Consider the following 23,338-nt stretch of genomic DNA (forward strand, 5'->3'; position numbering starts at 1 on the left):
CAAATATGTTAAGACACTGACCCCTGGAAATTCCAGATGTGGGATCAGGTTCCAAGGAGGAGTAAGCATCACGTGTTGACCGGTCACACCCACCGTGAGATCAGGCCCCAGGATCATAAAAAAAGACTTAAAAAGACTTAAACTTAAGTCAAATTTTCAATCACCTGTAAAATGTTTATCAATCATTGAATTATTCTCTAAGTTTGCAGATAACAACACTTTTGTAAAGCAATATTGAATAATGGTCTGCTTGACTTTTACATCATGTTAATAAAACATATATAGATTTTGACTAAAGCTTAAGATGTTTCATGATCCCGGGGCCAGGTAGACGAAACTTACCATAGCCAAATTCAGTATAAAAACAAACGTCTAACAACTGGTATGAGACAAGTCAGCCAAAATACGAGCAAATGATAGTTATACAGTTGTATTTGCTAAAAAGGTCATTATAGCAACAAAAGAATTTACGAAATGCCGACTTTAAACGAGGTTGTTGAAATTCTTGTATCAACTTATCAGTGAGTAGCATGCCTCGCTATAAAATTTAATCGTCTTCAGCGCAAGTTCTTGAGTAGCGAATAAGTTGGGAGACATAAACACGCTACGCAGATGATAGTGGAATATTTGAATGTAAATAAGGAAAGTTGACGTTGGAAAAGCTGAAGTCTTCTCATTTGTCATACAGTTTAGTTGTTAGTTGGCCTTTATATTATCGCCTATAGTCAGTAATACATCCAGATATGAAACACTTGTGGTAGATTCTGTGGTATCTTTTATTTCGAGTTCACCAGGATATATCGAGTCGAAATTTAAAATGAAATAACTATTGTTAATTGATAAAAATCGTCGATACATCTGAATGTCGTGTTGAAGGCCACTGCAAGTGTTTTCCTCTATTCAGGTACAAGTTTATGCATGAATTCTCTTTCATAGGAATATAAAAATCAGGTCGGCTAGTAATGGAGAACAATTAGTGCCCATCAAAATTCAAACAGTTTGTTTGAAGATTTTATAATTTATTAAATAATTTTATAAACATTTCCTAGGTATTTTTTGTTAATACATATTGAACAAAAAAGAGTGTAGAATGCCAAGATCTTCAATATGATATCCAAAAAAGGATGCTGATCTTTCAAATAAAGGACACTCAGGTAATAGCTTGAAAAGGGAAAATATTTTGATAAGCAATATTGATCAAAAGATGTTCAGAGTAATGTTCCAAACAATATGCAGTCTTTCAAGTTTTGCAAAACGGTCCCTGTAAGGACTTGAAAGACTGGTCCCTAAAGTTTTCTGTTCTACATAGCTCGAAAACGAAAAAAAAATTAATTGGTATAATTAATAAAAGATATTTCATTTGATATGAAGGAAATAGACTACTCAAATTAGGCGCTTAGAGAGGCCAAAAGTCTCTCTTTCATCAAAGAAACGTACAGTGACATACATATCAATAATACAATATTTAATCTTTTTAATTCTACTTAAAATGAGTTATTTGTACAGATACAAATATAAACAATAAATTTCTTTCTTTGTTTGTTACTACGGGAATTAACGTTGCAGCTATTGCAGAAAAAATATAACCGGCTTACACCGGTTTTGTATTTTTTTCTGCAACATTAATTCCCGTACGTACTATCAACCAATAAGAGTATTTTATTGTTTAAATAATGGACACTTAGTCCTCCACTAATGTTGTTAAATTCATCTCCCCTGGCCCATGGTTTAAGGTTCCAGTTTGGGGCTAAGTTGGTCAGATCTTTAAGCATCTTCACTGCTCATCGACATCTAGCAGGCAAATTGCTCAAATGATTTTATTGAACATCTTGTTTTCTGTACAAAGTGTATTTTATGTCCCCTAGGCCTAGGGATCAGGTCCTACGGTGGGTTTAGTAAATAATTTGTTAAAAAATTTTATGCAGTATACCTTATTCTCTTTGCTTCAAAATATTTAAGAGATAAACACAGGGGAATGATGTTCTTTATTGAGTCCTCATCATATTTCAGTTCAAGATGAGGCCTAATTGGTCATAACACAAGAAATTCACAATACTCAGGTGATAATCAAGGTCCATGGGCCTTTATTTTGAAAAATTGTACAGAAAATCTGTGGAATATTGTATTTATATGGTGAGAAATTTATTGCTAAAACTAAAATTCATGTACAAAAGTCAGTCATATATTGGCTTTAATAAACTCCAAATCAAAGTTGTGTGCCTGATGGTTATTTCTACAATCATTATTTTTTTTAGACATGTAAAATCTTTTATCTTGTAGCTATGTTGTTTTCTTCTTGCAGTTGATGTGATAGATTACTGTAAATATCACAAAGATGTGATTTTGCCAAACCCTGACAACTGTGCCAAGTATTTCCACTGTAAGAAATGGGCAAATCCATTGCAGGAATGCCAGTATCCTTCATTGTTTTCACAAATTACCAACAAGTGTGAACCATTTCCTACAGTGTTTTGTGGCTCCCGTCCAGAGCCTGTAGCACCATGTACGTACTGCACTATTAGCTGTATAGTCTGTTATATACATATAGATAGATAGATAGATAGATAGATAGATAGATAGATAGATAGATAGATAAAATTAAAAAAAAGAAAGGCAACACAGGTTAAAACGTTAGCGCATGTTCTCCAATTAGTAATATAAACACATGTTTTTTGGATTTGGTTTCAGAGGTGTTAACATACTGCCAGCATTTTATAGCTAGCTGTCAGATTCAATTATAGATAATGATTTTCAAAGTATTAATAGTTTTGTTAGACATTACAGTCAAGAAAACTTTACTATGTATTTGTAAAACGTCTGAAGATGATAATGAAAGCGCTAACGTTTTAACCTGTGTTGCCTTTCTTTTTTTTATTTTCTTCTTTTTTTTAATTTTATCTATATAAAAACCGGACACTGTAAATGTTTCAAATTTGGTTATATATATATATATATATATATATATATATATATATATATATATATATATATATATATATATATATATATATATATATATATATATATCTAAAACACAAGTTGTAAAACGTTAACGCTTTCATTTCAAATTCTTCAGACGTTTTACTTTAAACATTTGACGTTAAAATGTTTAAAGTAAAACGTCTGCAGAATTTGAAATGAAAGCGCTAACGTTTTACAACTTGTGATGTCGTTTTTTCTTTTTTTAAATATTTATTGCCGGACACTGTGATAATAATATAATTTATTATACATTTGGATATAGACAATATTTATTATTCATGTCAAGATAATATGTACGATAAAATATGAATAAATTAAAGTGATACGTCAACAAATATAGAAATGAAAAAAAAATTGTGACGCATAAAATCGAAAAGGGGCACGATAAAATAACTTTCAACAGCGTCAAAATTGACGTCAAATATTTTTTTTTTACTCTTTTTAAAAGTAGATGCCCTTCAAAGTTATTGGAATACGGAGTTAAGCCAACATTTATCTTTGATCCTATATCAAGATCCGTTGTTAATCAAATGAACAGTTGAAATTAAGTAATTTACTGGTTTTGCTATTTGTTTCTTATTGTCATTCTTCCATCAATTACTGCGTCGCGTACATCGTCAATAACGGTAGCGTCTATTTCCTTCGATCGTCCGGATCTTACACTGACTTGTATGCATTCTCTTCCATCTTTGAATCGTTTATCCCACTTGTAAACTACTGGTCGAGAACGTGAAGGGTGTCTCCAACCACGCACATCATATGTATAGTCTCTTATGGTGTCTTCCCTAGCTTGAAATAAAACTTCATAGCAACTCGTTGCTCTAGATATATATATATATATATAGATATATATATATATATATATATATATATATATATATATATATATATATATATATATATATATATATATATATATATATATATATATATGAGAAATTAAAAAAGCAAATAAATATCAAAGGTATTGGACGGCAAAGATTTCTTAAATATCAATAGATAATTAGGGTCACGTTTTCTACCTCACCTGAGCTGAAAGCTCAAGTGAGCTTTACTGACCTCATTTGCCTGTCGTCCGTCTGTTTGTGTATCCGTCTAAAAACATCACATTTTCAACTTCTTTTCCAGAACCACTCAGCCAATTTAGGCCAAACTTTTCAAAAAGACTTCTTTTTGTGATTGGGATTCAAGTTTGTTCAAATCAAGGGCTACACCCTCTTTTAAGGGGAAATAATAAAGAAGTAATGAAAATTTGATGGTATCATTTAAAAAGATTCTTTTCAAGAACCACCGGACCAAAAAAGTTGAAACTTATATGAAACCTTCTTTACAAAGTGTAGTTTCAGATTTGTTCAAATCATGACCTCCAGGGTTAGGGAGGGGCCACAATAGAGGATCAAATTTTGCATAGGAATATATAGGAAAAATCTTCAAAAATCTTCTCAAGAACGGCAAAGCCATGAATAGTCATATCAATATGGAAATATCCTCAGGTAGTGTAGATTCAAGTTTATTCAAATTATAACCACTGGAGGTAGGGTGGGGTCACAATGGTCTATCAAATATTGGCATAGGAAAATTAAAGAAAAATCTTTCAAAACCTTATTTTCAAGAACAGTAAAGCCATGATTAGTGATATTTATATGGAAGCATTGTGCTGTTATGATTTATTCACAGACCTCTCGGAAGAGGGTAAAAAAACTACAAATAAAATGACACATATTTAGACACAATCAATGCATAAGTTTCACAATAAAATATTTAACTGACAATGTGACTTGTTATTAGCTGAAGGTATCAATTATTAATAGCCTTTTGAAGAGAAAATGACACAATACAGTGTATCGATATGATATGTAAATGTATTATAAAAATGACCTAAATTGTCCGCCATATTTATCTGAGCCAGTAACAAAAATAGATATATAGAGGATATTCAATGTTTTGTAGATGAATATGGAATTTATTTCACAAGTGGGACAGGATTTTTTGATATTTTCACGAGTGCGAAGCACGAATGAAAATATCAAAAAATCCTGTCTCACGAGTGAAATAAATTCCATATTCATCTACATAACATTGAATTTTCTGTTTATTACATTTTCTTTGATTTTCCCTTTGCCTCTGTCTTTTCTTAACACAGTGTCATAGGCTTGACGTCATAGTTGAGCGGTTGAATCGTCATAGCTTAGCAGTTGTGTGATTGAAAACATTACATAGCATGGATTTTAGCGACATATTTGGGAAGAAATTTAGCTCTATCAAGATGCTTAGTTACTATCTCTATCTTATGACAGGCCAGAAATTATTTTTTACTTACTTTGATATCATTTCACACTGTGAGAGAATATCATTTTGGTATCCTTTCACACTGTGAGAGAATATCACTTTTATTCAATAAATAAATCACAGTATTTCACTGTTGAAAATGTAATAAAATGCAGAATCATGCAAAATATACATTATATACATTATGTTTACCAACGACATGCAGCGTACATGATATTTAAACGTTAATCAATCAATTTTTAATCACACATTACACTTATTTCATGAGAGGAGAAGACAAGCAATCAGACTGAAAACACTTTTTATTGTTGACTAGGGCGAAAACAATTCAAAATGAAATCAAAACCGGGGACGGATATTTCCGGACACTACAAGCATCCTCTGGTAGTGTAGGTTCAAGTTTGTTCAATCATGACCCCCGGGGCTAGGGTAGGATGACAATGAACAAACAAAGTTTTACTTATAAATATATAGGAAAAATCTTTAAAAATCATTCTCGAGAATAGGAAAGCCATGATTAGTCACATTGATATGGTAGTATAAATTCAAGTTCGTTCAAATCATGACCCCTGGGGGTTGGGAGGGGCCCCAATGTGTGACCGAATTTTTTACGTAGGTATATATATGAAAAATACACGTATTCTCATGAACAGAAAAGCAAAGATTAGATATTTAATTGGAAGTGTCCCCTTGTAGTTTACATTCAAGATTGTTGAAATCATGACCCCCAGGGGCAGGGAATCAATTTGCAATCTTTTATCGGTAGTAAGACAGTAAGGGAATGTACAGGTTCTCTGTCTGTCGGTGACCTTGAACTCGTCCAATTGACCTTGCGTCAAGCCATAACACACTCCGGTTATGACCAACCCCATATGTGTTATCAACTTGACAAGTTAACACATGTTATTTCAGAACATGCATCCAGTCAAAACAAATTTTCCTCAGTGACCATGAATTAAATCAAGGCCATGATACACTCTGCATGATATCAGCAATACCCTTTTGTGTGTTTTCGACTTTCAGACCATACATCGAAATAAAATATAATTTTTATAGTCGTAATTTATTAGGTTCAGCTCACTGCTTTAATGGTTCATTGTAAACGTTTTATGCCCAATTTGAATATTGAACAAGGTTTATTTGTGAAACACTGATGTCCTCATATGGCAGCTTATGGCGAAGGTTAAAGTTTCTCAAATGCAAGTCAAACTCGGTGGTCAAGAGAACAATAATGTTATTATCCAAAGAAAGGTCTTGACACAGAGAGTATAACTGTAAAATATGAAAGCCGTAGTACCAACCGTTCAAAAGTTATGGCCAAGGTTAATTTTCTTAAGAAGGTCAAACTCAAAGGTTAAGGGCAAAGGGTCATAACTGTTGGTACCCAAGAGAAGGTCTTTATACAAGGAATACACATGTGGTATTAAAAAAAAAAGCCTATTAGAAGCACCAACTGCTTAAATGTTATGACCAAGGTTTAAGTTTTTCAAAAGGAGATCATACTTCAAGGTCAAGGTGTCAAAATTGTTGGTATACAATGAAAGGACTTGTCACAAGAAATACTTCTGTGAAATATGAAAACCCTATCATTAGCCATTCAAAAGTTTTTGCCAAAGTTAAAGTTTTTCAAAAGTCGGTCAAACTCCAAGACCAAGGTCAATAATATTTATACCCGAGGAAAGGTCTTGCCACAAGGAATACAGATGTGAAGTATGAAAGTCCCTAGCACCAACTGTTCAAAAGTTATGGCCAAGGTTAAAGTTTTAAAATTTTGAAAAGAAGATCAAACTCTCAGGTTAAGAGGTCAAATATGTTGGTACCTAAAGAAAGGTCTTGTTGCAAGGAATACACATATAAAAAGGTAACCCATAGTTCCAATCAATCAAAAGTTATGGGCAACGTTAAATATTTTGCGGACAAACAGACTAACAGACAAATAGACAGAGGGACAGTACAAAAATGTATGCCCCCGGATCTTCGATTACAGGAGCATACAAAAATGTTTTGGGTTTCCGCACTGGCCTTAATTCTAGATCGTATTGTACCAAAGAGTACTTATCTAGTACATATTGCATTACGATACGCTATCATATCGTGTTCTTTTACGCAGACCATTTTGTTTGCCTTACAAAAAGATAAAAAAAACAAAACAAAAAAAAAAAAACAAGAAATCTGTGAGCCAGTGCTCATTAGTAATACCCCCGCTCTCATGTTAACTGTGATTAGTAGTTGCTAAGAAAACTGCAACGGAAATTTGGTAGGGACAGACGCACTGATAAACAGGAAGTTGACATTGGATTCATACAAAAATGAATTCCAAAGCATGGCATGCCTTGTTACAACGAAAAATGTAATATCAACGCAAAATGTAATAAACTGGGATTATTACGTTTTCCTTATTTTATTTTGCGTCGAAATCAACGCAGAATGTAATAACGCAACATGTTATAACAAACTTTTAAGGATTATTACCTTTTGCGTTATTACATGTACATTTTGCGTCGAGATTAACGCAGAATTTAATAATGTACTTTTTGATTATAACATTTTGCGTTATTTAGTACTAATTGTAACGGAGACCGTTACAGATGTTCCCCAAACGCTCCCTCTACTCCCTTTGGGGCCCCATTCCATATAAGCTTCATTTAATTAAGCAAAATCTTTGATTATAAACTTTTACAACTTATTTTCCAAAGTATTTTTGGGAAATAACAATGCACATATAGCGCAATGAGCAAAAGCAAATCAGATTTAGGTACAAGTGCATGTGCATGATTAGGAAAATTACCATATAAATGTACATCATCGCATAAAATACCAAAATTAAAAGCTCCATTTGAGATTTTAAAGAATTTCACTGAAGACGACGAAAGTTACAGCAACATAAATATTAACAAATCAGAACACGTGCATGCATGTCCTTGTATTCATTTCTGATGACTGAATAATGCAGAAGCTTGTATTATGTACATATATTCTGAATGTCATTTTCTTTAATTTCGTTAAAAACTAAGAAAGTTATAAATACTAACAACATTAACCATCAGATTTCAACACACGTGCTTTCGCGTATTTTAAAAGATTTCTCTCATATATATTCTTATAGTGTCTTATAATATATACCAATCTCTTAAATTTCAAAAAAAAAATATTGAATATTCTTTGTTGGAAAATAAAATTCGTCACTTTATATATATTCCTGTTATATGCAACGCTCTATGGAGAAATCGATAATTTTACTATGGAGTGTTGGTCGCCCGCGTGCGCTGTGTTAAAACGCGAAATATTATAACAATGCAAAATGTAATAAACTGGAATTATAACATTTAGTTATTACATTTTGCGTCGAAATCAACGAGAAGGTAACAACGCAAAATGTAATAACATACTTTTTAGGATTGTTACATTTTGCGTCGAGATTCGCGCAGAATGTAATGTACTTTTTGATAATTACATTTTGCGTTAAGGGCAACGCAAAATGTAATAAAATGAAAGTGTAACAACACAAAAGATATTAATTTTTTGTATTGTTTTCAACGCAAAACATCATAAAATTGATTTAAACATGTCTTCAATATAATGAAATATGAATAGGGGCCTCTTGTTTGTACAATCATGAGTGGCATCGTGAGAAGTAGGAAGATACTAAAGACCTGATATGCTAACGACCTGAATTTGACCTGATGAGACAAAGCATAATTTGTTAATAAATATTCCATAAAAGTGAATTTTAGCATTGCATAATCCTTTATAATAAATAATTCTTTTAAAACAAATCATGTGTAACACTCAATCTGATTATTTTAGTTTTTAAAAATCATTAGGTCAAATATCCGGTCTTTAGTGTATCAGGTCTTTAGTCTGTCCCGAAGAAGTAGTCGGAAAAAAACCCAGAAAATGAGAAATTGTATGGAGTTGTTCATTTTCTCACCGTACAAGCCGTATGTAGACATGCACATTTAATCCACAGCTACGAAACACATGAACAATCATTGGCTGCGTACATGGGACATTAGTCTAAGGAGGGATATATATATTCTTGTGCGAATTGTTTACGAGAAAATTCCGACGGTCACATTGACAGCTGATTGACAACGATGAACAGTCTGTGTCGGAGTTTCCAGTGATAAATGTGACGAGTGATAAAAGTGTTAACGAAGACATTTTAGTATGTGATTGGCGTTGACGATGGAAAAGAAGGTTAGATATTTTCTTATCTAAAATTTACTTATAGAACACAGGTACTGGGTCTTGGTTCATAAGTATGTATGTACCTTATTGATATGTAAAAAAAGTTACATATCATACCTATTTATAAATCAAGACCCAAGTACCTGTGTTATAGAACACTGATGTTTAAATGCCAGCAAATTTAAATGTGAGCACACACACTGATGTATGTATCTATTTTATAGTACAGACGCTGTCTGTTACCCCTCATATGATATTATCAAATCCTCACTGCTTTACATTTTGTTTAAATACATGTGGGCATGTAATTTCACCAAGATTTTTACTCTTTTGACATGTTTGATTGAAACAAAAGTGCAAAAAATTCAACAATACATTATCTAGCATACTATAAACATGATACTGATTTGTAACAGGAAAGGAGAAAATGTATGCTTGGACCCCTGCATCACTAGTCAGGTGCTCTACCGACTGAGCTACCCAGGTCGATATGCATGGCCCCAACCATTACATTTGTTCCTCCTTCAAATTGTCCTCGCCATCGAAGACACAACCCAAATGCAAGTGAATTAAGGCATTTCTATGCAAATAAACTAATTAAAATGCCTAAGGACTATATCCATTATACAGAGAAAGTTAAAACTTATTGTTTAATACATTCTTGGTACCCACGACATAATATAGCCAGTACACATTATGACGTCATATTATTTATGATGACATTGTTCTTTACTACACAAGATTATAAAGGAGCAATAAAAAATGCTTTGGTGCAAGGGCATGCTCTATTTAGTTTGACTGAAACAAGGTTGTATTTAGAAGCAAAATATTCCAAGGAGTGCTTGTATTGCTGCACAAATATCAACAGTTCAGTTATTTAATTACTATTTGTAAAGTTTTTAGTTGAATCAGGGTAAAAATTTACAGTCCAGTATAAGTTTCCTCAAATTCCGAGCAAAGGAGAAAATGCCTAGGATTTGTGCAGCAGTTTTATTAATATAAATAGAATATACCTCTTAGCATTATACAATTTTTATGCAAAATTAAACAGGGTAATCACTTGCGCCAAAGCTGTTTTGTTGATGTGTTTTATTACTTCCAGTAGGTACATGTAAGAACAATGACGTCATAATGTGCACTGGCTATAACATATTTTGGGTACTAAGTATGTATAAGAAAATAAATCAAAACTTTCTCTGAATAATAAATATCCCTCTTATGCGTTTTTATTAGCTCATTTGCAGAGAAACACCTATACCTAGCCTTGACTCACATGCGAAGTTCTTATTTGCTCCTGGCAGGACTTTCACCTGCAAGTCCAGGGGTGGTCAACAGCACCAAATCTGTAACAGAAAAGGAGAAAATGTATGGCTGGACCAGGAATCGAACCTGGGACCCCTGCATCACTAGTCAGGTGCTTTTCCGACTGAGCTATTCAGGCCGATATCCATGGCCCAAACCATTACAGATTGTTATATCCTTCAACTAACATGAATAGCTATTAGAACTAGGTTCTTAAGTGTCATAATTTGTTGATGGAAAATCTTACATATGTCATTCAGTTAAATTGCAAAAGAAATTTGGAAACAATTAAATAGAAGTTTGAATAATTTCTGTGATAGATTAAGACTGCATGATTAGTTTGTTTGCTTGTTTAACACCCCTTCAAAAAATTTTCAATCATATTATGATGCCACCACTTGCTTGTGGAGACCTGCAAATTAAGACCTGTACTTTGCACTTAAGACCTTTAGCAGTGAGGGATCTTTTTCGTGCAAGCACCTACTGTGACACAGAACCTCGGTTTGTACAGTCTCATCCAAAGAACTAGTCTCCACATCCCACAGTTTGATTCAAACCTGCGACGTAAGGATTAGCTCCTTACTATGCGACTCTAGAGCAAACACATTAACCATTGCACAACTGCAGGATTGGAGCAGCACTTTGAAGTTTACTTAATTCCCTTGAAGAATTGAGCTCCACCAATGCTCATGGAAGACTGCAAATTTATGCCCTGTTCACAAAAATTTGCATTAAATATTTGATATGCAGTAAATTAATGCAGAGTAAAATAATGTGGATTACACTGATGCGAATCAAATAGCATTCAAGCAACAGCTAATGTGGATTAAGTAAACTAATGCACATAAAAATTTTGTAACATTTATATTAAGGCTATTGGACATTTGCGGAATAGCGGATAATGGACTACAGACTTCAGACTTCGGACTTTAAATAAGGGGAACATTTCAAAGTGTAGAAATTATTAATCACCTTTTTATTTCTTCAATGGCAATTTCAAATCATGATTATCGAATAAACTGCAAACTTCTGTGACATTTATAAATAGGAATATTAAGTTTGAGTTTAAGATTAAGTTTACTTTTATGTTTCAGTCACAGAAGTCACACCGAGAGCCTAAAATAGTACGGAACTTTTTTGCTTAGAAAAACATTGTATGCCCCACTAATTTACACACACAGTGTAAGAATTTGAGTTACTAGTAGTTAAACTTCTTGTTTATTTATTTATTAATTAAAACTTACTTAATTATTCTTTACTACTTCTATCTTTAAATGTATACCGTTCACGGTAGCTCAGTCGGTAGAGCGCTCGCTCCGTGATCGGGAGGTCGTGAGTTCGAATCTCGGCCGCGACAGACCTAAGTCGATAAAAAATAGGTAGCAACTGTTCCTTCGCCATGCGCTCGGCACTTTGGAGTGAAAGTTGCGGGTCTTTCGGATGAGACCTTAAAAACCGAGGCCCCGTGTCACGGCAGGCGTTGGCACGATAAAGATCCCTCACTGCTCAATGGCCCTGAGTGCCGAGTAAAGGCCAAAATTTGAAGCCCTTCACCGGTATATGGTGACGTCTCTATATGAGTGAAAAATTCTCGAATGGGACGTAAAACAATATACAATCAATCAATCAATCTTTAAATGTAATTAGTATATATTATTTGGTATTATTTATTTAGCTTGATATTTTAACCCCCACCCCCGTAGAAAGAAAAAAAGGAAACAGTGCTATGTACCATAATGTATATCGAATTTGAACTGAATAGAGATATACATTTGACTTTGTAGGAAACATGGATCCAGATTTCATGATCTCATATTATCTAGAAATATAGTGATTTTTTTTTGTTAATAGAGGTGAGTCGCCCTTTATATACAGATTATCCGAACATAATTTTTTTACTATTTATTTAATATTACAATGATCATTTTAAAGCCGGTACATATTTTCTAGTACCGTTGGAAGCTACCCCCCCCCCTCTGTTTGTTGTCAAAGATTTAAGTTAACCCCCCTCCCCACAAACACACACAGACGCACACTTTCACAATCGATGCGACGGTGATGAGAGCATTACATGCACGAATTTTATGAAATATCTTGAGAAGATTTTGATATCATTCTACAACATTCCGTTTCATTAGGTATTGAGAAAAATGAAGCAAAATCGTAATAAAGCATGTTTTTGTCTCCGAGAAAAAGATTTTATTTATTTTTATTAAAGAAACTGGGGGGATAAGCCGAGCCATATGCCTACATAACGATCGATAAAAAAATCAGTAAATTCATTTTTAAAAATTTCACTTTTTCTTGAATTAGTGTAATGCTTATTACCATTTGGATACAAATTTGACAAAACCTGAATACTGTAACAGCGAAAATGATTCTGATTAACACAAAAAAATGGCATCACGCTCAATTTTCACAAAAACTGACATAAATTGAATGATATAACTACATTTTTTTAAATAGAGTGGGTCATCGTACCATTTTTTTGAGAACGATTAATGAAAGGCAATGGAAAGATGTTGCTTTTTACACTTGCAAAAATTTGGTACAAAGACCCACTCTACATTAAAAATTAAGTTAACTTACTTAAATTTTCACCGTGGTCTTAAAAAATTCTAAGTCCAAATACGCTTGCTAAATATAGAGAACTGTATGCTATTTAAATGGGTATGTATGTGTGACTCCGTGGTATAGTGGTTAGTGAGGAGCTCTTTAAAGGGACGTTTATTGAGGAAAGTGTTCGAGTCATGATTTTTTTATTTTTTTATTTTTTGGGGAAGGGGTTAATTTTGTTTTACTTTATAAAAAATGTCTGTAGGAATAACATATTTTTCACTGGAAATAGTATATATATGTAGTAATGAACTCATTTACAGTAAATTATTTAGAATACCGGATAAAAATTATAATAGATATTTGAATACTTTTATTCCCGTTTTTATTTATTTTTACTTTAAGCGCTTCTAGATCACCACTATCATTATATACAATGTTAACATTTTTGTAATATCTCCACAATAAGTGTTAACACTCAATATGCAGATTGATTAATAGAAGTCCCTACCCATGTTAGACACTTGTGACAGTAAATGAAAGTCAACTGTTTAGCTTGTTTAGAATATAAATATCTTTTTGAGAACTACTGCAAACATTAAAATGCTTAAGTAAATTCGAACAACTGAGAGATTTTTTCCAATAAATGTTCTTGCATAGCCGAAAAATGGGCATGGGCACATGGCTTGTCTTATTCCCCCAGAATCTTTGGTTTTGAAATTATCCATCGTGTTTATATGAAATAAGACATTTTTAGTATCAGTGTTTATAACTACAGAAAGTTTTGACAAATGCATTCCACGCAGTTCATTATCTTATAAATAAAAAATAAATAAATAAATAAATAAAAATAGCCAAGTAAAGAAAAATGGAGAGGCATGATGCAACTAGGGCCCAATTGTGCAGTACCCGCAACTGATGTAACGTCCTTAGTTTGTAACAGATATTCCTCATTGAACCTCAACGGTTATTTTATTAGGGACATCGAATCTACCACGCCATACGTGTTGAAATAATAACTGATAATTAAGAAAGAATACGTCATATAGACCGTGTTTTCCCAGGCTAAATGATGCGCAAGAGTATATTCGATGGCAAATAAATAAAAAAATGAATAAAATAAACTGACCAAGATCTGGATGATTTGTACTTTTCATCTTGAGATTAAAAACCAGATTTTTAATATTGACTTTTTTTTAAAATTATCAACAAACCATGCGGGAAATGCATAAACTTTGATAAAGTTTTGTCATCATCGGAAGTTCAACGTTCAATTTGTAAATTTAAAAAAAACGTACAGAATGTGAAATTTAACGTTTGTTTCAATCATTGCTGAGATTGTACATGTTGTAGCAGGAGTACTTGTTTGTACTTTTCAGATTAACTGCCAAATATTGTTGTTATTCTGAGAATTTAATTTAGACTTGACTCAGATGCACAATAGTTATTTCGAAACAGTTCAAAATGTTTGAATTTATCTACATCTACATATAAATAAATTTTCTGCAAACTTTCTAATCATACCAATCAAACTAAGAATTTCAACACTATCCTTCGATTAATAGTTCACATTTTTAGATGATTTGTTGTAACTTGATTTTTTTCAATTTTTTATACCGGTCCCTATGAAAAGTCGGCTTTTAAGGAAGCTCTAAACACTGCACACTAAAGAGTACTATTTGTAGGGTAGTTTTATTGAGTTAGAGTGATCTGCCCTTAGAAGAAAAAAAAGAATAAATGGGAATCTACAGTTAATGACACAAATTGTTATGAATTAAAGTATTCTTAATGTTATGTTAGACTAAGATTAAGTAATTAAATACATCATTTCCATTAATTTTTCCGATGTAAGTAAACAACAGCGATTTCTGTTCACAGATCGTTCATTGTCTTTGAACATTTTTCCTGCAGAAATAGGGCAGGTACCCTATGTTGAAAATGAACTAGATACACTGAATATGTGCAGCTTTATATGATATATTTTTCTCAAAGTCCAAAAAGCATTTTTGATTAGTGTTTAGAGCTTCCTTAAAGTCTGAAGTCCGAAGTCCGCTGTGCGCTGTACGCGATTCCGCAAATGTCCATTATGATGTCAAGTGTAAATCATGTCACCTTTTACAGATCAGAAATACATTTGACATAATCATGATAATATCATAGTGTCTGTAAACATTTTTGGGGAGTAATATTTCTTTAATTTTACTTAAAAACATCATATAAGTACCTATGTCAGACCACCAGCAAATGGCATGTGACTTAATTTTGCCATTATGCAGGTGTCAAAATTAAATTCTAATCAGCATTAGTTTATGCGAAGTTATTTTATACGCATTAAATTAATTTGAATTAAAATAGTTTACGTTAAATTTTCCTTCTGAAGGTGGTTCAAATTTAATTCACATGTGAGTATTAGATCCATACTCAGAAGTCCATAGACATGTGAAATCTTTTCGTGTGACATGAGACCTCGATGGTTGATTTTCATGTCTGTATTCAAACTTGCATTTTCATGTTTGGATTCAAACTTAAAGTAAAGCACACTAATAACCAATACAGTAAAACACGCTTATAAAGAAGTGCCAGGGACGGACAATTTTGTTTCATTATAAGCATAATTCATTACATCAGTAAAGTGTTCAATATATTTTAAAGTCAAGGGGAATGAAAATCACTTCACTATAAGTGTCAATTCATTATAAGTGTGTTTGCTATAAGCATGTTTTACTGTACATTTATAACGAATTCATGCTTACAGTAAAGTGTTCTTAAAAATTTTTGTGAACTTAAAGAATATAAAAAGATAGACTTATAACACAGCAAAATCATCTGTCCCAGGCATTTCATTAGAAGCGTGTCTCGCGCTCAGCACATGGTTTATTATTTGTTTAGAAATCATATGTTTCATATTATTAATAAGAATTTTATATTTCTTTTAGGTGCGACTGTACGCCTTCTGATTAAGTATGTTAAGCGAATGTGAAGTTTGATTCAAAGCATGGCCATGATTTGCCAAAAGAGCACTAGCTGGAGATGATAAGAAAATAAGCAGAATACAGAAATTGAAACAGGCATAAAATGGACATACTTAAATCATGTAAATCAAGATCATGTAATAAGTGTAATTTAAAAGTTTAATTTTTACGTATCTATACAAGTGTGAATTCAGCTTGCTTGTTTCTTGACTTCAGTGCACAGATAAGTTTTTGATTTCAAAAATTAAACACATTTTACTCTTCATTTTCAGTTATTTATGAGAAATTTGAGAAGCTCACAGAAAGATTATTACATTTTTTTCTATTTAAGCAAATCATATTTTGTCCATATGTCTATAAGAAAAACAAAAGTGATGCTTAACTCATGTGAACCATAAGCTCAAGTTGTTTTGTGATCAAAGTTTTAACTCATGTGAACCATAAGCTCAAGTTGTTTTGTGATCAAAGTTGATCAGTTAATATATGTATCTTTTGCAAAGTTTTTGATATGTTTTTTTTTAATTTTCAGCTTTCATTGCAGGAGCACATGAGCAACTTTTTTCACAAATTCCATTTAGCATCTTTAAATTTGATTAAAAAACATTCTTATGCTTCTTTATAGAGGGTAAAAATTGTGAATAATTTGAAAAATTGTGAATTATTGTGAAAATACCATTAGGTTGGATTAATTAGCTTATGAACATGATTCCAGGAAAGACAGACAAACAAGTCAAGAAAAAGCTTTATTAGTGATTGTCAACAATTATGGCTTAATTACTGTCAAGGTGTGATACTGTAGATCGGCAAATAATCACGATGGTTTTAATTTCATTATGTTCGCGATTTATCATTTTTCAGCGAAATTAAACCCATAGTAAATGCACAATCCTTTCTTGTAAGGAAATACAGGAAATTATGAACAGCAATCAAGCTCAAAAGTGCATAAAAACAAATTCAGAGACAGACCTCAAAAAACGCTCAGGTCCCTTTCAACCAAACTTGGCACAGAGTATCCTTGGAAGAAGGGGATTCAAGTTTGTTCACTTCAAATGAAGGACCGCTTTCTTCCAATGGGAGATAATTACAAATTAGTGAAAATTTAATGGCATATTTTAAAAATCTTCTTCTCAAGGGCCAGAAAATATGAAACTTATGTGAAAGCATCCTCAGGTATTGTAGATTCAAATTTGTTCAAATCGTGACCACTGGGGGATGGGTAGGGCCAAAACTGGCAAACAAATTTTACATATGAGAAATTTTTAAATCTTCTCAGGAACAGCAAAGCTATGACTAGTAATTTTTATATGGAAGCATTCTCAGGTAGTGTAGATTCAAGTTTTAATCAAATAATAACCGCGGGGGGGGGGGGGGGGGGGGGGCTAAGCCACAATGGATGAACAAAGTTTTCCATAGAATGACATAGGAAAAATCTTTGAAAAATCTTCTCCTTAAGAATAACCGAGCCATGATTGGTCATATTTATAGGGAATCATCCTCAGTATAGATTCAAGTTTGTTCAAATCATGATCCCCAGGGGTAGGGAGGGGCCACAATGGGTAATCCAAGTTTAACAAGGGAATATATATATATATATATATCTTATAAAACTTCTACTAAAGGACAGTAGATCATAATTAGTCATATTGATATAGAAGCATCTTTAGGTAGTGTAAATTCAAATTTGTTCAAATCATGACCCCTTGGGGGAGGGTCAGGCCACAAAAGGTAATCAAAGTTATAAATCAGCATGTATAAAAAACATCTTTAAATGTTTTTTTTTCAAAACAGCGAATCCATGATAAGTCAAATTAATACAGAAGCATCCACAGGAAGTGTAGATTCAAATTTGTTCAAGTCATGACCCTGAGGGTAAGGAAAACAGAGGGCAAATCTTGAAAAAAACTTCTTCTCAAGAAAAGCAAAGTGATGTTCAGTCATATTAATAGAGAAGCATCCTCAGGAAGTGGAGATTCAATTTTTGTTCAAATCGTGACCCTAAGGGTAAAGCGGGGGGGGGGGGTCTCAATGAATGATCAAAGTTTTGCATACTAGGAAAATAGAGGACAAATCTTGAAACATCTCAAGAAAGCAAAGCCATGTTCAGTCATATTTATGTAGAAACATCCTCAGTAAATGAACTTGTCTTTGGGTTATATATTACACCTTTTATTTAGCATCCGTTACTTTCAGTTGACGCTTGTAGTGTTTTCAAATTAAGTGATTTTTTTAATAACTTGAACTTTGAATAAAGTCATATAGAACTGTGCAACAAAAACAGTCCATTTGAAGTACTTCTGATTAAAACCAGAAGTAGTCAAAACTGCTTTTTCCTAGCCAAAGTGCTCAGCTGTGTTATGTGGCCCATGGGCTTCTTTTCTTTTTTCTTTTTTCTTTTTTTTAAATCACTTCCAGTTCAATTTTTTTGTCCCTTTTTGATGATCTATCGGTTGTCAATTGTACTGATTTTAAAATTTAGCGATTTTTTAAAACTTTAACTTTGAATAATTTATAAAGGCATAAAGAACTGTGCAACAAACACAGTCCTGACATGAATTTGAAGTAATGCTTTTTTCTCTAAAATAAACAATGATTTGTAAATGAAGTTAAAGGTTTTGTTCTTGACTACTTCTGAGATACCTTATTGTCCAGAAATGTATGGATTGAGCTTGAATTTATCAAGAAATAAATTTGTGTATTTTTGGCAATTTGACTAAATTTTATTATTTATTTAGAAAAATATCTTTAAACACATTACTTTCGTCATCCATCGTCCGTCGGAAGTCCTACTCGTTGCTTTGCAACGAGCTTTGCTCTAGTTATTAAGGTCTTCCGTCTTCACGGAAGACCTTATAGTGATTCTTCTGTTTCTTATTATTAGGGTCTTCCGTTTTCAGCGGAAGACCCTTCTATTATTGTATTGTTTCTTTTTCTTATTAGGGTCTTCCGTCTCCAACGGAAGACCCTTCTATTATTCTATTGTTTCTTTTTCACTTTTATTATTATTATTAGGGTCTTCCGTCTCCAACGGAAGACCCTTCTACTATTCTATTGTTTCTTTTTCACTTTCTTATTAGGGTCTTCCGTCTCCAACGGAAGACCCTTCTATTATTCTATTGTTTCTTTTTCACTTTTATTATTAGGGTCTTCCGTGTTCAGCGGAAGACCCTTCTATTATTGTACTGTTTCTTTTTCTTATTATTATTATTATTTTTTTTTCCTACACCGGTATCTCAGTAACGGTTCAGTGGATTTTTATGAAACTTTCGGAGATGATAGGGAACGATGTTCCCTCGGGACGTTTTTTTCATTTTTGATGATTTCATTCCGGTCGCGAAATATGACGTATTTTTGACATTTTTCTGCAATTCCGGTCTGTCCTACTCCGAAGAAACTGCGCAAAATAGAAATTTGAAATTTTCAGGAATGATAGAATTGTGACCTTGACATGTGCACCTGACTTTTGAAATTTTAAGAAGATGTTTAAATTTTTCAAATTTTAAAGTTAAATTTTTCAAAAAAAAATTTCTAATCCAATTTTAATTTTTTTTATATTGTCAAATAGATCATGGCGAGAACTTTCCAAAAATGTATTTGTTTTGCATGTGAGTACATTAATAAACAATATATAAGCTCAGGTGAGTGCCACTTGAGTGCAAGTGTACTTTTAGAACTTTTCTTTAAAAAATCATTACTCTTTTATTTCTTCACCGATTTTAAAACTTTTTACACCGTCAAATAGATCTTTACGAGACCTTTCCAACAGTATATTTGGTTTTATTGTAAGTGCACTAATAAAGAAAATATGAGCTCAGGTAAGTTAGCCTTTTGTTTTGACAGGACATGTCAAAATCATTGTCAAGGACACTTGCGTATGACCGTACTCTTTGATCTTTGGCAGATATCCTTTGATTTCTTGTAAAAAGCATTACTCTTTTATTTCTTGACCGATTTCAGAACTTTATACACCATCAAATAGATCTTTACGAGACCTTTCCAACAATATATTTCTTTTGTTTGTAAGTGCACTAATAAAGAAAATATGAGCTCAGGTATGTTAGCTTTTTTTTGACAGGACATGTCAAACTCATTATCAAGGACACTTGTGGATAACCGTACTCTTTGATCTTTGGCGGATATCCTTTTATTTCTTTTTAAAAAATCTTTACTCTTTTATTTCTTGACCGATTTTAAAACTTTTTACACCGTCTGATAGGTCTTCCAGTGACCTTTCCTACAGTATTTTTGTTTTGATTTTAGGTGCAATTTTAAAGAAAATATGAGCTCAGGTGTGTTAGAGAATTTTTACGGCCCATGTATAAGTTATTGATTTTCTTCAGCGACGTTTAATACACAGTGACCTTGAAGAAAGCAAGGACTGAAATAGTGATTTCATAATGCACCTGTGATTATGAAAATTTGTGTATTCAATTTAAATCATTGAAAGGTTTGAATACTATAATTTCAAATTTTAAAACCTTTAAAATGGTAAGATTTTGATATATCCTCTAATGTTTAAAGCGGTGAGCCCCTACTTGATGAATTTTTATTACAGCATTTAAAACTTCAAAAATTTTCAAATTTGGAATAATTTAAAAGACTTAAAATATGAGATCAAGGGCATTTAAAACATGAGAACATGAATGAGAGTGATTTGGAGTCTATTGGAGGTCAAAAAGAGTGAAATTCAAACGATTTAAATTTTTGAAGAAAATTCAAAATTGCTTCCAAAGATGGAGAACATCATACAATAAGGTTGAAATCTCTCAAAGGTCAAAGAGAGTAAAATTTAATCGATTTAATTTTTTCAAAAAAATTAAATTGAATCCAAATGTTAAAACAAGGACTGTCTCTGTATTTTGAAAGATGTAGAACATCAAACAATGTGTTTTGAATCTCTTAAAGGTCAAATAAAGTGAATTTTAAACGATTTAAATTTTTCAAAAAAAATTAAATTGAATTCAAATGTTAAAACAAGGACTATCGCTATATTTTGTGAGATGGAGAACATCATACAATGTGTTTTGAAATCTCTCAAAGGTCAAATAGAGTGAGATTTAAACGATTTAAATTTTTCAAAAAATTTAAATTGAATCCAAATGTTAATACAAAGACTATCTCTGTATTTTGAAATATAAAGAACATCATACAATGTGTTTTAAAATATCTCAAAGGTCAAATAGGGTGAAATTTAAACGACATTGTATGATGTTCTCCATCTTTCAAAATGTAGAGATAGTCCTTGATTTTACCATTTGGATTCAATTTAAATTTTTGAAAAATTTTAATCGTTTAAATCTTACCCTATTTCACCTTTGAGTGATTTCAAAACACATTGTATGATGTTCTCTGTCTTTCAAAATACAGAGATAATCCTTGTTTTTATATTTGGAATCAATTTAATTTTTTTGAAAAATTTTAATCGTTTAAATTTCACTCTATTTGAAATATTTCAAAACACATTGTATGATGTTCTCCATCTCCCAAAATACAGAGATACTCCTTGTTTTAACATTTGGATTCAATTTAATTTTTTGGAAAAATTTAAATCGTTTTAATTCCACTCTATTTAACCTTTGAGAGATTTCAAACCACATTGTATGATGTTCTCCATCTTTCAAAATGTAGAGATAGTCCTTGATTTTACCATTTGGATTCAATTTAAATTTTTGAAATATTTAAATCGTTTAAATCTCACCCTATTTGACCTTTGAGTGATTTCAAAACACATTGTATGATGTTCTCTGTCTTTCAAAATACAGAGATAGTCCTTGTTTTTATATTTGGAATCAATTTAATTTTTTTGAAAAATTTTAATCGTTTAAATTTCACTCTATTTGACCTTTGAAAGATTTCAAAACACATTGTATGATGTTCTTCATCTCCCAAAATACAGAGATATCCTTGTTTTAACATTTGGATTTAATTTAAATTTTTTGAAAAATTTAAATCGTTTAAATCTCACTCTGTTTGACCTTTGAGTGATTTCAAAACACATTGTATGATGTTCTCCATCTTTCAAAATACAGAGATGGTCTTTATTTTAAGATTTGAATTCAATTTAAATTTTTTGAAAAATTTAAATCGTTTAAATCTCACTCTACTTGACCTTTCAGTGATTTCAAAACATATTGTATGATGTTCTCCATCTTTCAAAATACAGAGATAGTCCTTGTTTACACAATTGGATTCAATTTAAATTTTTTGAAATATTTGAATCCTTTAAATGTCACTCTATTTGACCTTTAAGTGATTTCGAAACACATTCTATGATGTTCTCTGTCTTTCTAAATACAGAAATAGGCCTTGTTAGGCCTTGTAAGCAATTTAAATGTTTGGAAAAATTTAAATCCTTTAAATCTCACTCTATTTGACCTTTTAGTGATTTCAAAACACATTATATGATGTTCTCCATTTTTCAAAATACAGAGATAGTCCTTGTTTTTACATTTGGAAACAAATTGAATTTTTTGAAAATTTTAAATCGTTTGAATCTCACTCAATTTGAACTTTGAAAGATTTCAAAACACATTGTATGATATTCTCCATCTTTCAAAATACAGAGATAGTCCTTGTTTCAACATTTAAAAGCAATTTAATTTTTTTTGAAAAAATTTAAATCCTTTAAATCTCACTCTATTTGACCTTTGAGAGATTTCAAAACATATTGAATGATGTTCTCCACCTTTCAAAATACAGAGATAGTCCTTGTTTTTATATTTGGAATCAATTTAATTTTTTTGAAAAATTTAAATCGTTTAAATTTCACTCTATTTGACCTTTGAAAGATTTCAAACTACATTGTATGATGTTCTCCATCTTCCAAAATACAGAGATAGTCCTTGTTTTAACATTTGGATTTAATTTAAATTTTTTGAAAAATTTAAATCCTTTAAATCTCACTCTATTTAACCTTTGAGTGATTTCAAAACACATTGTATGATATTCTCCATCTTTCAAAATACAGAGATAGCCCTTGTTTCAACATTTAAAAGCAATTTAATTTTTTTGAAAAATTTAAATCCTTTAAATCTCACTCTATTTGACCT

General features: G+C 31.9%; 1 protein-coding gene across 1 annotated transcript in view; it reads left to right on the forward strand.

The window, feature by feature from the left end:
* Positions 1-23,338, forward strand: part of LOC133192915 (uncharacterized) — an 804,603-nt gene that overhangs the window by 303,810 nt on the left and 477,455 nt on the right. Inside the window, 1 exon segment of the mRNA XM_061328921.1 lies at positions 2,303-2,503. Coding sequence (XP_061184905.1) covers positions 2,303-2,503 — 201 coding nt within the window.

Source organism: Saccostrea echinata, unplaced genomic scaffold (assembly GCF_033153115.1).
Source record: "Saccostrea echinata isolate AGI-Se365-2 ecotype Australia unplaced genomic scaffold, CSIRO_AGI_Sech_v1 ptg000025l, whole genome shotgun sequence".
Taxonomy (NCBI): Eukaryota; Metazoa; Mollusca; class Bivalvia; order Ostreida; family Ostreidae; genus Saccostrea; species Saccostrea echinata.